The following is a 13,496-nucleotide window of genomic DNA, read 5'->3' as shown; positions in this document are numbered from 1 at the left end:
TGTTGGTTGTGCAGGAGGCTCAAGTTTTGCTTTTCAAAGACGTGTGATTGTATCCTCACTCATCTGTGTGCAGCTATTTTCACGTGCGAGTGTAAAAACGATGAGCTTGGGGGCGTGGCCAGCAGCAGCTTATTTGGATTTAAAGTGACAGAGATCCAGAAACATTCTGGACGGAGCTCAAAGCAGACAAAAATCTGATGCAAAGAACATGATTTGTTTGGGCCACAGACTTATCCTAGCCTGTTCAAAGAAGCACAATAGGTCGCCTTTAAATAAATTATTTTGATCATATTCAAGGAGTGAGAAAATCTCCTGCAGGACGAGTGGTAACGCTGCAGTTTGCTGACTTCTGTAGAAAACCCCGATGAAGATCGTGGAGGAAGAGGAGGAAGAGGTGGCTGAGATCAAGCCGGACCCGCTCCACCAGCTCATCCTCCACTTCAGCCACAACGCTCTGACGGAGCGAAGGTCAGAACTCCTCAGAACCGCAACACGAACGGCAACTAGTGCAAATATGTGTCTTTTGTTAAAGCTTTTTCTCAATTACAGATGTCAAAACTACAAATGTTAATGATTTATTGGGAAGTAAATACTTTGAAGAATCATCTTAACCACAACTTTAAGTTTCTTTATTCTTTTCTAGATTTATACGTCTAGAGAGAGAAATGTTTGCCAATTTTTCTTCACAAAATCACCTTTCAAACCATGTTAAACGTTTGCGCAGGTGGACTCTATCCACTTATTACCTACATTTTATTTTGAGATTTCAAAGTTAAAGGCATTGACAATCACAATTTTCAGATTTTAAGTGTTTTTTAAATTCCTAAACCGGCCTCGTTAAACTCATTTTTGGGCCAAATCCAGATCATGAATGCTGTTAAAGGGCCAGAATGTATTGATAAAAACTGTTAACATATCAATGAATTGTTCAAATTAAATATTATTGAACATCTTTCAGTCCCTCCAGGATTTTGTGATTTTTTTTGCAATAGAAATCAAAGTATTTGTGGTTCTAATTTGGAAATATTTGCACTTAAATATTACTGTAAATGTGATTTTTTTTCTCTCCTTGCTGTAAAGATCATGGACTGTAATCTGACATCAGTTAAAGCTGAGGCAGCTGTTTAGTACAAGCAAGAAAGTTTTTGTCAATTTTTGAGAAAAATTTGTAAAAACTCAGTTTTTAGCACAATTTGTTGATTTTGCTTTTATTTCCACGATAATTCCCAAGAAACTGGAGGGACTGATGTAATTTTACAATAAAGTGATAAAAACTGCATTGATTTGACTGATAACATGATATTTAATCACACTTAGCGTTTAGTCTAGAATCTCGGAGCCACATAAAAAGCTGCGGTGGGCCGGATTTGGCCCACAGGCCTCAAGTTTTACACCTGTGCTCTAAATTATATGCTACTTTTGTGGCGGTTTCTAAAATACTCACTGTGGTTGTAATACCTTTTTATAATATTGTGATTTTTCTCTTTCTCAGCCACCTGGAAGTAGATCCTTTATATATTGCGTATGCAGACATGATGGCAAAGGTATTTTCCTTTTGAACAGCTGCAACATACTCTATTAATTAAAGGTTTTAAAATTGTGACCCTGCATTTTGTCAGAGCTGTGCAGAGGATGAGGAGGAAGAGGAAGAAGAAGGGCGGGAAAAGACATTCGAGGTACTTGCTGCTTGGTGCAGCAGCAGCTCTAAAACTGTTCCTATGTCTTTTGGTGAGGCACGTTTTCGCTTTTCACCCTCAGGAAAAGGAGATGGAAAAGCAGAAGATCCTGTACCAGCAGGCGAGGCTGCACGCTCGCGGGGCCGCAGAAATGGTGCTGCAGATGATCAGCGCCAGCAAAGGTAAAAATGATCTGCCTGCTTGTAATCATCTGGAGAAGTAACTCAGGATCGGACTGTATGCTGTCAGCCTCATTTTGTTTTATGTGGAACGTTGATTTCAAACGTGTTCAACCCTCCGCATTAATTTTAAGATATAAAATGATAAGATTCACCTGGAATCCATACCACATTTGTTGTCCCCTGGAGGGACTGAAAAGGCGTTCAATAATATAATTCAATTCAAATGATTCATTGATATTTTAACGGTTTGTGAACAGGATTCATCAATACAATCTGGCACAACCGGCCCTTTAAGAGCATTTATGATCTGGATTTGGCCCAAAACAAAAATGAGGTTGCCGCCGCTGTTTTAGGGAAACAGAATAAAAAATGCCTGATTACAAGCTTTATCTCTCCACCATCAGGTCGTCTGGGCCCCATGGTGACCTGCACCCTCAAACTGGGCATCTCCATCTTAAATGGAGGCAACGTGCAAGTTCAACAGGTGACCTTGACCCAGATCTCTGCTCCCGTTGAACCACCTGCCATGAGCTGCATGACAGTAGAGATTTATGATCTCATAAACTTCCTTTGTCACAGAAAATGCTCGGTTACTTGACGGACAAAAGAGACGCAGGCTTTTTCAAGAGTCTGTCAGGACTGATGCAGTCTTGCAGGTAGGGATTGTTGGGGCAAAAATATTTGTGAGACACAGAAATGTTGTTTTCTTACCAACTCTGTTGCTTTTATGGTAGCAAACTGTTGTTTTTAAAAGTGGAAGCCACCAGGGGGCGTTATGGGAGCCTCAAAGTTTGAGGGAAGATGAGAAAAAAATGTATAAATCACATTTTTCATCAGAATTTTTGTTTTCTGTTACTTTTTAAATAAAATATAAGTTAAAATAATTAATTTAAATGTTACTTCTGTTGCTAATTTTCTGACTGGCTGCCGAATTTAAGCTGCTTTGCTCCTTAAGTTAGCATAGCAAGCATAAATTCTGACTTAATATGTTGCTAGCTCATAGTTAGCTTAATATTTAGCTAGCTCAGAGATAAATGTTTAGTTAGCTCAGAGCCCGTTAGTGTGTAGCTTGCTTGGGGCTAGATTAATTTAGCTAGCTCAGGTTTAGACATTTAGTTTGGAGCTAAATAGTTAGCTTACTTACTATATTTATGAAGCTAGGCGTTTTTCTCGCCAACTAGATATTTACTTTACTAACTAAATGTTAGCTTTAAACTAAATACTTGGGTTGCTAACTAAATGCTTGGTTGGCTAACAAAATATTTTGCTAGCTAATTGATTATTAGCTTTGAACTAAATACTAAGGTGGCTAACTAAGTGCTCCATTTGCTAACTAGATATTTAGCTTACTAACTATTTTTATCCTACTTTATTCTCTCAGTGTCTTGGACCTGAATGCATTTGAGAGGCAAAACAAGGCAGAAGGACTCGGCATGGTGACAGAAGAAGGTTCTAGTAAGTCTGAAGACTTTCTCCTGTTGCGTATTTTTAAACTTTCCACTGAAGTTGAGTAAAACTGGACCTTTGCAGCCGTTGAGGATCAATGTTTGAAATGTGCGGATCAGTGTCTGAAGAATCAAAATGATGAATTTTGATTCGGTTTGCTGCTTGTCTTGGAGTCAGTGATATTTTTGGTGCGATGTTTTTTTGAACGTAATGAAAGTAGGGATACGTTTTTCACCGCAGCCCCGAGAAAAATCCCAACTTTTGGTTGATATTCTGATGGAACCTGAGCGAAGATGAGGAAGATCTGGGTTTAGCACAAATCTCTCACTTCTCTAACTTCCACCACAAACCTCCTGTCTCATCAAACTGTTTGTCTCCTCATCATCATTTCCACTGAGATTTAACAATTCACTGTAACTACTGTTGTCTCTGTAGCCGTTTCGAACCTTTCACCATGACTCAGTTCCTGTTTTGTTTGGTACAACCCAGACCACTGGTTTCCCCTTTCGTCCTAAGCAGCATGTCTTTGTTTTTCCACTCTTAGCTGATGTATTCATATCTCTTTGTATTGTAACTCGGTGTCCTCTCTTTTTGCTTATGTCTTCGTGTGCCGTTTGTCTCCTTCCTGTCATTTTAAAAACCCATCGATGGCAGTCAACACTCAGCGGGGTAAATAGCAAGTTTAGATCATCGTGATATGGCTATGCTTCCATCCTGAATGTTCCCTCCGTACATGTGGTCCATCCTCTCTGCTTTTATGTGTGAAGCTCCTCCTGTCGATGTCTGTAGGGAGCATGCTGACGAAGAACTCCCATTAAAGTCAATCCACTGCCTGTTTTCTGTTTTATCCTGCTTTTTGTTCAAGTTTCCCTCTCATGTTAACATTACTAATGCCAGTCCTGATTAGTGCTGCTCAGATACATTGTAAGGCTTTCAGTGCCACTTCCAACAGGTTTGACTAAGTGGATCTGTGGGCTCTTCCACAGCTCAAGCAAAGCTTTGGCTTGCTTTGGATTTGGGGGCTATTCCACAAAGCTGGTTCTTTTTTGTAATTGTCAACTTTCACATGGCGTCACAAGCTTCTTCCTACGACGGTGTGGTTGGGCTACTGTAGGTAGAACCAAAAAAGATTACATTTCCGCCGCTTCTTTTGTCAAAAAAACTCACATTTTCTGGAAAAAAAACAAGGTTGAAAAGTGAAAACTTTGCTAGAAAAAGTATTAAGAATTTTTTTTGATTTACCTCAGAAATATTCTAGATCAAACAAGATTTCTGAGCTTCAAAAGTTGAAAATACATTAGAAAATTTAAAGATTGATCTCAGAAATGTTCTTGAAGAAAACGAGGAAATTTATGAGTTTGAAAAGTAAAACATTTGTTGGAAAAAAAGATAAATATCAGAAATGTTTTAGAACCGCCCCACAATTTCTGATTTCTAAAAGTTGAAAACATGCTAGAAAAAAAATATTTTTTTTGAAATTAGTGCCATAAATTTTATAGGAAAGACATGGAAATTTCTGTTTCGAAATTCAAACCCAGAAATGTACACCTTTTTCAAGAAAAATTAAGATTCATCTCAAAATTTTTAATAAATTTTTGAGCAAATTTTTGACTTTTCAAACAAGAAAATCTAGAAAATCTCAAGTTGTTTTTTCTTGAAAAAACTCTGAACTTCTTGAAAATAATAATTTTCTTGCTTTTCCTAGAAAATTTCAGCCTTTTTTTCCAAGCAAATTTTCCAGTCTTCTATCTACAGTGGCCCTGTTAATCCATCATAGCTTTCAGATTTGAAATCCTCCTGATTTAATTTATTCTGACTGGTTTAGCCGGTGGAAATGAATCATAAACCCGTTTGTCGGCTGTTTTCATCGGGCCTCTTCACGGCCTGCATGTGAAAGTTTTCCAGTTTCCTCCAGCTTAAGGAAATGTCCTGGTGTTTCGTTGGCGTTTTTATTGTATCTTTGTCTATAAAACGGCTCTTTGGATTCAGTTTTCCATCTGTAATCTAAAGACTCAGAAACCTTGAACATAAGAAATGCCCGGCCTGCCTTTTATATGACACAGTGCTTTGCAAAAGTGTTAATATATCTTAGACTTTTTAACATTTTGTCTCATTACTACTGGAAACTTTGTTGATTTGGGGGGATTTTATGTGGCAAATCAGAATAAAACAGATTTCCAGATTAAATGAAAACAGTTTTTACAAACGAAAATCCGAAAAACCTTTTATGCATTTGTGTATTTTAGTCATCTGGCTCATTTTCATCTTTGTAAAATAGTTTAAGCTCAAGCAGGATAGATGGAAGCTGTAAGGATAATTTTTTATGTATATTCTCAGTTGGATTTATGTGTGGACTTTGACTAGACCATCCTAACAGAACATACAGCTCTGGAATAAACTAAGAGCCCATTGAAACCCCCAACTGAACTCTTCCTCGGTTAAAACATCAGCATTGATGTTTCTTAATTAATATAAACGTCTTTTTAGTTATTTCGAATATTTCTCATTTTCTGAAGATAAAAACATTTTTACTTGGAATTTCAGAGACATGTTGCCAGTAATTCATAGAATAAAAGAACAATGTTCACTTTACTGAAACATAAACCTATAAAAAGTAAAATAAGAGAAACTGATCATTTAAGTGGTTTCTTAATTTTTTTCCAGAGCTGCATGTTTACTTTTTTGCGGCCACCAAGATTTTCTTTCACAGCTACGCATCCATTTTTCACCACAATGTGAAGTTTTAGTTTGCAATTTTCTAGAAAAACAATTACATTTCTGAGCTCCAAAAGTTGAAAATATGCTTTAAATAAAAAACTGATATTTTTTGATGGATCTCAGAAATATTCTAGAAAAAAGATATTTCTGAGTTCCAAAAGTAAAAAACGAAACATAAATGTTCAAATTAATCTCAGACATTTTCATAGGAGGAAGAACAAAATATAAACCTGTAAAAAGTAAAATCAGAGAAACTGAACATTTTAATTGGTCTCTTAATTTTTTCCAAATCTGTATGTTTAGTTTTTTGCTGCCACTAAAAAATGTTCTTCCAGAACTACGCTTCGTTTGCCTCCATCCATCATGAAGATATTGTTTTCACAAAGACGGAAAGTTTTTTTTTTCACCACAGATTTTGGATATTCGTTAAAAAAAGTTTATTTTCCTAAACGGAGGTACTGAAGATTTAATGCGTCGCTCTATCAGATAAAATCCCAATCAAACATGCGGCTGAAATGTGACAAAATGGGTATGAAAACATTTGCAAGGGATATATTTACTTGTTTTAAATAAATGGTTTAAAACTTTGGCTCTGCATTCATGTAAAAATCTTTTTTTCAGGCTCCAAGGTGCTTCAGAACGATGAATTCACCAAAGATCTGTTCCGCTTTTTGCAACTTCTCTGTGAGGGCCACAACGGAGGTGAGGAGCGGATTTAAAAACAGACACATTAATGGACGGGTTCATTTCCACGTTTAACATTTTCTTCTCCTGTCAGATTTCCAAAACTTCCTGAGAACCCAAACCGGAAACACGACCACAGTGAACATCATCATCAGCACTGTGGACTACCTGCTCCGCCTGCAGGTGGCGAACACGCTCACATCCTCCTCTTCATCGTTTCTGCGTGACTCTGTGATCATATCTGCTACTCTTCGTCTCCCGTTTAGGAATCAATCAGTGATTTTTATTGGTATTATTCTGGGAAAGACGTAATTGATGAAACCGGGAAGCACAACTTCTCCAAAGCTTTATCTGTAGCCAAGCAGATATTTAACTCACTCACTGAGTACATCCAGGTAGGAATCTCACTAAAAAATGAATTTATTGATGTTTTTATTGTATATTTCATGGTGTTTTTTCTGTCCTGTCTCACCTGCAGGGGCCCTGCATTGGAAACCAGCAGAGTTTAGCTCACAGCAGACTGTGGGATGCAGTCGTCGGGTTCCTGCATGTGTTTGCAAACATGCAAATGAAGCTTTCACAGGTTAACAATCTGCCGACAACTAGAACTTTTTTAGCAATATTAAATGTCAATAAAGACTGAGGCAGCTGTTCAGTACAAATGAGAGTTTTTGAGACAAATCTGCAATAAACTCCCAGTTTTCAGCTCAATTTGTTAACTTGTGAATCTCCACGATAATTCTCAAGACACTGGAGGGGCTGATTGATATAATTAGGTAGTAAACAGATAAAAACTGCATTGATTTGATTGATAATATAATATCTAATCACATTTATTTAATCTAGAATTTAGAGGGCCACATAAAAAGCTATGGTGGGCCAGACTTGGCCCACGGACCTCGAGTTTGACACACGTGTTCTAGAAATTAGACTTTGTAAGATTTTGTGTTTTCACAGCGTCGAATCTGCTTCCATCAAGTATCTGGTTCATTTCAGTCATTTAGTTTTGTTGTAAAACAGAAACAAATCCTAAATATGTGTTTTAATTCCAGGATGCCAGTCAGATTGAGTTGCTGAAGGAACTGATGGATTTACAGAAGGACATGGTTGTCATGTTGCTGTCTCTCCTTGAGGGTAAAAATGTTACTTTATTTAACTTAATATAAATTTAAAGTCGTGAAGTGAGCAGAGTGGTTTGGTGCCTCTGCAGGAAACGTGGTGAACGGGACAATCGGGAAGCAGATGGTCGACACCCTGGTGGAGTCTTCCAGCAACGTGGAGATGATCCTAAAATTCTTTGACATGTTCCTCAAACTAAAAGATCTCACGACGTCCGACAACTTTAAGGAATACGACCCGGAATGCAAAGGAATCATTTCCAAAAAGGAGTTCCAGAAGTCGATGGAGAGCCAGAAGCAGTACAACCAGTCAGAAATCGAATTCCTGCTGTCGTGTGCGGAGGCCGACGAGAACGACATGTTCAACTATAAGGAGTTTGTGGAGCGATTCCACGAGCCCGCCAAGGACATCGGGTTCAACGTGGCCGTGCTGCTGACCAACCTGAACGAACACATGCCCCACGACAGCCGGCTCGCCACCTTCCTGGACCTGGCCGAAAGCGTCCTCAGCTACTTCGAGCCTTACCTGGGCCGCATCGAGATCCTAGGCAGCGCGAAGCGAATCGAACGCGTTTACTTCGAGATCAGCGAGTCGAGCCGCGAGCAGTGGGAGAAGCCGCAGGTGAAGGAGTCGAAGCGGCAGTTCATCTTCGACGTGGTGAACGAGGGAGGAGAGAGCGAGAAGATGGAGATGTTTGTGAACTTCTGTGAGGACACCATCTTTGAGATGCAGCTGGCCTCGCAGATCTCTGAGCCGGACGCCGTGGAGCAGCCGGAGGAGGAGGAGGAGGAAGAGGTGCACAGCATCCTGGAGGAGCTCTCCGGGGGAGAAGACGGCGCCCCGGAGTCTGCCTCGGCCTTCACCACCGCGTGTCGGTCGGTCAAGAAGAAGATCTCAGAAATCCGGCAGATTTTCACCATTAAGACCGCGCGCAAGCAGTTCAAGAAAATCAAGAAGCTGAGCATCAAGGAGCTGATCACCGGCTTCTTCTCCTTCTTCTGGATGATCTTTATTGGCTTCTTTAAGGGGATTTTCAGCCTCGTTTTTGGTTTCTTTCACGTCATCTGGTCGTCCATGTTCGGCGGAGGGCTCGTTGAAGGAGCCAAGAACATAAAGGTGACGGATATCCTGGGCAACATGCCGGACCCGACGCAGTTCGGCATCCACGGGGACGTGGGAGAAGGAGACAAAGTGGAAGCCATGGAGTCGTCGGGCAGCTTGGACAAAGCCATGGCTCCTGCAGGAGACGCCTCAGAGGTGGACGTGATGCTGGAGATGCTGACGCCTAAAAAGGAAGGAGGGAAACACGTGGAGCCCGGCCTGGGGGACGTGTCAGAGCTGAGCGGGGAGTCCTCCGCTGCAGACAGCAAAAAGGTGCTTCAGCTTCTTCTATTTTTATTGGAAAAGAAATATAAAAGAATTTTAATCTCAGAATTCACCTTTATAGGCACAATTTTCAGATTTCTGATTCTAGAAAAAAGAATGTCAGAATTCTGATGAGAAAAATTAAAATTCTGAGAAAAAAAATCTGAAAAAACATGGACTTCTGAGAAAAACTTGCAATTCTGACAAAATAATTCTGAGAATAAAGTCAACATTTTGAAATTAAAGTCAGAATTTTGGAAAAAAAACAATCAAAAACTCACAATTCTGAGAAAATAACCCAGAAATCTGACAAAAATTTTAATTCTGAGAAGAAGTTTGAATTCTGAGAAAGTAGAATTGTGAGATTAAAGTCAGAATTTTGAAAAAGAACTCTGAATTCTGAGAAAAAACAAATCTGAATACTAAGAAAAAAAGTTGGAAATCTGAATAAAATCCAGATTCTTTTCTCAGTTGCTCCAACCCTCTTCTGTTCTACTGCTCAGCTCAGACAGTAATTTCCTCTGTCTCACAAAAATGCTTTGCAGAAAGCCGCTGCCAAGACGGCCGCGCCCTCTGAGAGTGAGACAGAAAAGGCAGAGTGAGTAAAAGAGTGACCCAGAACTGACCTCTGCCGCCTTGCAGAGCGACGTCTCCTGTTTACGCACATTTATTTATTGCTGCAGCACAGAGACCCGGGAGAAGGAGGACAAACCGAAGGAGGAGGAGGCAAAGGAACCAGCTGTGGAGGAGAAACCCAAACCCAGGTCCAGTCAGCCCAAAGAGGCGTCTCCGGCCTTCATGTCAACCATCTTCGCCATTCTTGACGTCTACCTGAATAAGATACTGGTGAGCGAAGCTGAACTCAGAATGTTTTGCAATCAAAGATCAGAAGTTGTTTTCTGAACAGAATTAGAAATTTTCTGCTTTAATATACAAACCATTGAAGCTCATTTCAACCTCTTGTCTGCAGTTTTTCAAGTTTTATTTCTTTCACGCAGAAATGGGATCATCTTTTCTGTTTTATTCTAAGCTATTATCTCTCTTCACATTTTCCTTATGTGTTTTAACCCTTCAAAAATTTTTCTTATATTAAGAATATTCAGGGAAAAGTAGGGAAATCTTAGTTAGTGTGTTTCTGCTCAAGACCACAAAGAAGACATTACAAAAAAATCCATCTATTATGAATAGAAATAGAAGAAAATTAGGGAAACCTTGAAGAGTTCAATTATTGTATTGTTGTAAAGCAGCCATTTTCTCTCATATCGAACGTTTTCATTGCAGAACTACTTGGCTCGTAACTTCTACAACCTCCGTTTCCTGGCTCTGTTCGTTTGCTTCGCCATAAACTTCATCCTGCTCTTTTACAAGGTGACAAATTCAACTCTTTCCAGGCTTTTTCACAAAGCTGCACGTTAAATGCTGCTAATTTCCACAGATGAAACTCGTGGCCTATTCTGTGCATTTTCTTGTTTAGGTCACTGGTGAAGCAGAGGAAGAAGAGGAAGACGAGGAGAACAGTTGGGGTGAGGATGACGACGAGAACACGCTGTTCGACATGGACGAGTTTGTGCTGCAGGAGAGCACCGGCTACATGCTGCCGACGCTGCGCTTCCTGGCCGTGTTCCACACCGTCATCTCGCTGCTCTGCCTGTTCGGCTACTACTGCCTGAAGGTGCAGATTTTCACCAAACCACCAGCAGATCCAGATGCGATTAGATGCGATCGTTATTGCACTCTTTGTGTTTTGCCGTCAGGTTCCTCTAGTGGTGTTCAAGAGGGAGAAGGAAATCGCCAGGAAGCTGGAGTTCGACGGCTTGTACATCACTGAGCAGCCGTCCGACGATGACATCAAGGGCCAGTGGGATCGACTCGTCATCAACACGCCGTACGTCAGCGAGGACGTTTGTCGTCTCACTGGTTTCAACTCCGGAGTTATAGTTATGTTTTCTGGATTTCAGATCTTTCCCCAACAACTATTGGGACAAGTTTATTAAACGCAAGGTGAGTGTCCGGCTCAAACGCACGCGACATTTTGTGGTGCGAGACTTTGGAAATCCCATTTCACTACTGAGTCGCACAACAAGCAGGGACTTTTATTAAGAGGAATTTTGGGAGCTCGGTAAAGATACAGTAAAATGTGTTTTTAAAAGTTTTCAATGTGTTCAAGCTGCAGGAACAAAAGTGGAGTGAATGGCCATGAACATCTGAGGTGTGTTTAACTGTTGAAACCCTCATAAGTGAAACTAGAATTTAAATGTTTAGAGATGAGTTTGGTTCAGTGTCAAAATGTAAAGCTCTGAATAAAAGGTTTTATTTAATTCCTCATAAATACTGATTTGTTGTAGTGGAGCTGATGTAGTCTGTTCTTGCTCCATAGCATTTATGACGCTCTCTCAGCGTGTTCCTGTACAAAGCTACAAAGCTAACATCTGAGTCGGATAATAACCTTAATGGTTTCTGGTTTCATTTGCTACTCTTTCACATTAAAGTTCTTTTATGAAACTAACAAAACACAAAATGAAATACATGAAAACACTGAAGGCAACTGGACCTCAGCTAACGATGTAGCTTAGCTTGAAAATTAGCTGGAAGGTGTAGAAAGAAGTTTTCTATTCTACACAATATTCAACGAGTTAATAAAAATGAACTTACAGACACATTTATCACCTGGACATTATTTACTGAACATGCACTAACAATGTCCACTAGGTGGCAGTGTGGCTCTATTATACAACTTCTGATTCAAAAGAAACAAAACATTATGATGAGTCAGCGCAGCACTGCTGTTAATATTAGTTATTATTGGCACCTCTGAATATACTGCAGTAAGAAAGAAACTGAAAGAAGAGTGAAGGTTTCCTTTTAAATAGGATGAGGTTGGATTTTAATAAGTTTATACTAACGTTTATAGTTTTGCTGTAATTTTATTTGTAACTTGTTCAATAAATACGAAGACATCAGGAAATATTTAAATTAATATTTTCCTTAGCTTGATTTGAGTAATACATCTTCTGTTCTGCCTCTGCGCTTGCAGGTGATCAACAAATATGGCGACATGTATGGCGCCGAGCGCATCGCTGAGCTTCTGGGTCTGGATAAGAGCGCTCTGGACTTTGACCCCACCGTGGAAACTGTGGAGAAGGAAGCGTCGCTGCTGTCCTGGTGAGACCAGTTAGACCTTATAAGACGACTTTAGACTCTGATTTGAAATGGAAAAAGCAAAAAAAACAGACTCATGTCATGTTAGGAAACAATAGAAATCTCTTTTATTGTCCCTCTGTGGAAATTGGGAGCATGCAGTTTAACACAAAAACAAAAAATAAGAGCATCTACTGGAGTAAAGGCAAATCTACAGCAGTTATTAACGTAAATGTGAATATATATTTGTGCTGAAAAAAAACACTACGAGAAATAAAAGAAAAAATGCGGATAATGAGAGGAAAGTAAACACTTGAGTTTGTTCTCACGGCTGCTGGAGGAAGAATCTGTGATGACGCTTCTTTATGCAGCAGTTCAATAAATTACAATCATAATTAAATGCCAATTTATTTTAGTAACTCGATTCAGAGTTGATTTAACTACAGCCTTCATTTCTGGTAATAATGAAGATTTTCTGCTTACAGCCAATAAAACCACAGCATAAAAGATTAGAATCAATAAAATACAGAAATGTGGATTATTTATAACAAATAAGCCAAATCTAACACATACTAGTTATTTAGTAGCTTCAAATTAATTTGGACTGGGTGGTAGATGCTGTCATGTCTCCCTCATTGTTGGAATATTTTTAAACCTTCACATCACTGTCAGGTTTTAGTTAATTATTTTGACAAAATTGCAGTTTTAAAATGCTATTTTTCAAGTCCAATGTCTTGTATTCAGTAATTATTGTGTGATTTTTATTATATTGTCGGGTTTTCGAGTCCAGAAACTGTTTTGTCTGATATTTCTATAATAAATATTTTCCTCCTTAACAGGTTGAGCTCCATTGACACAAAGTACCACATCTGGAAACTGGGAGTGGTTTTGACTGACAATGTGAGTTTGTTCATCAATTCCCGCATCACAGGAGCCGGCCGGCGGCCATGATGTTTTTCTCTAACAACAGGCTTCTGTCGGTCTCTGTCCTCCAGTACTTCCTGTATCTGATCTGGTATACCACCATGTCCATCTTCGGACACTTCAACAACTTCTTCTTCGCTGCACATCTGTTGGACATCGCCATGGGCTTCAAGACGCTTCGCACCATCCTGTCCTCCGTCACGCACAATGGCAAGCAGGTGAGTGCGCCAACCACTAGAGGGAG

General features: G+C 39.6%; 2 protein-coding genes across 6 annotated transcripts in view; one reads left to right on the top strand and one right to left on the bottom strand.

The window, feature by feature from the left end:
- Positions 1–13,496, top strand: part of ryr3 (ryanodine receptor 3) — a 110,737-nt gene that overhangs the window by 92,517 nt on the left and 4,724 nt on the right. For 2 of the 4 annotated variants that reach the window (XM_055054433.1, XM_055054432.1), the window contains 23 exons: positions 356–468; positions 1,493–1,544; positions 1,620–1,676; positions 1,759–1,858; positions 2,263–2,342; positions 2,438–2,514; positions 3,240–3,313; positions 3,959–3,973; positions 6,644–6,724; positions 6,801–6,889; positions 6,973–7,101; positions 7,185–7,289; positions 7,759–7,840; positions 7,917–9,199; positions 9,736–9,788; positions 9,874–10,036; positions 10,472–10,558; positions 10,665–10,862; positions 10,945–11,075; positions 11,149–11,191; positions 12,225–12,352; positions 13,168–13,228; positions 13,324–13,470. In XM_055054433.1, coding sequence (XP_054910408.1) covers positions 356–468; positions 1,493–1,544; positions 1,620–1,676; positions 1,759–1,858; positions 2,263–2,342; positions 2,438–2,514; positions 3,240–3,313; positions 3,959–3,973; positions 6,644–6,724; positions 6,801–6,889; positions 6,973–7,101; positions 7,185–7,289; positions 7,759–7,840; positions 7,917–9,199; positions 9,736–9,788; positions 9,874–10,036; positions 10,472–10,558; positions 10,665–10,862; positions 10,945–11,075; positions 11,149–11,191; positions 12,225–12,352; positions 13,168–13,228; positions 13,324–13,470 — 3,348 coding nt within the window. The remainder of the gene's footprint in view (positions 1–355; positions 469–1,492; positions 1,545–1,619; positions 1,677–1,758; positions 1,859–2,262; positions 2,343–2,437; positions 2,515–3,239; positions 3,314–3,958; positions 3,974–6,643; positions 6,725–6,800; positions 6,890–6,972; positions 7,102–7,184; positions 7,290–7,758; positions 7,841–7,916; positions 9,200–9,735; positions 9,789–9,873; positions 10,037–10,471; positions 10,559–10,664; positions 10,863–10,944; positions 11,076–11,148; positions 11,192–12,224; positions 12,353–13,167; positions 13,229–13,323; positions 13,471–13,496) is intronic. The other 2 variants (XM_055054435.1, XM_055054434.1) reach the window with 1 other exon arrangement.
- Positions 12,314–13,496, bottom strand: part of aven (apoptosis, caspase activation inhibitor) — a 46,300-nt gene continuing 45,117 nt past the window's right edge. Inside the window, exon 7 of one of the 2 annotated variants that reach the window (XM_055054462.1) lies at positions 12,314–12,389. The gene's annotated coding sequence lies outside the window, so the exon portion shown is untranslated. Of the gene's footprint in view, positions 12,390–13,384; positions 13,487–13,496 lie in introns of those variants that run through there. The other variant, XM_055054459.1, reaches the window with a different exon arrangement.

Source organism: Poeciliopsis prolifica, unplaced genomic scaffold, assembly GCF_027474105.1.
Source record: "Poeciliopsis prolifica strain line A6 unplaced genomic scaffold, Auburn_PproV2 SCAFFOLD039, whole genome shotgun sequence".
NCBI lineage: Eukaryota > Metazoa > Chordata > Actinopteri > Cyprinodontiformes > Poeciliidae > Poeciliopsis > Poeciliopsis prolifica.
The sequence above is the reverse complement of the archived record's forward strand: the minus strand, read 5'-3'. Positions and strand labels throughout refer to the sequence as shown.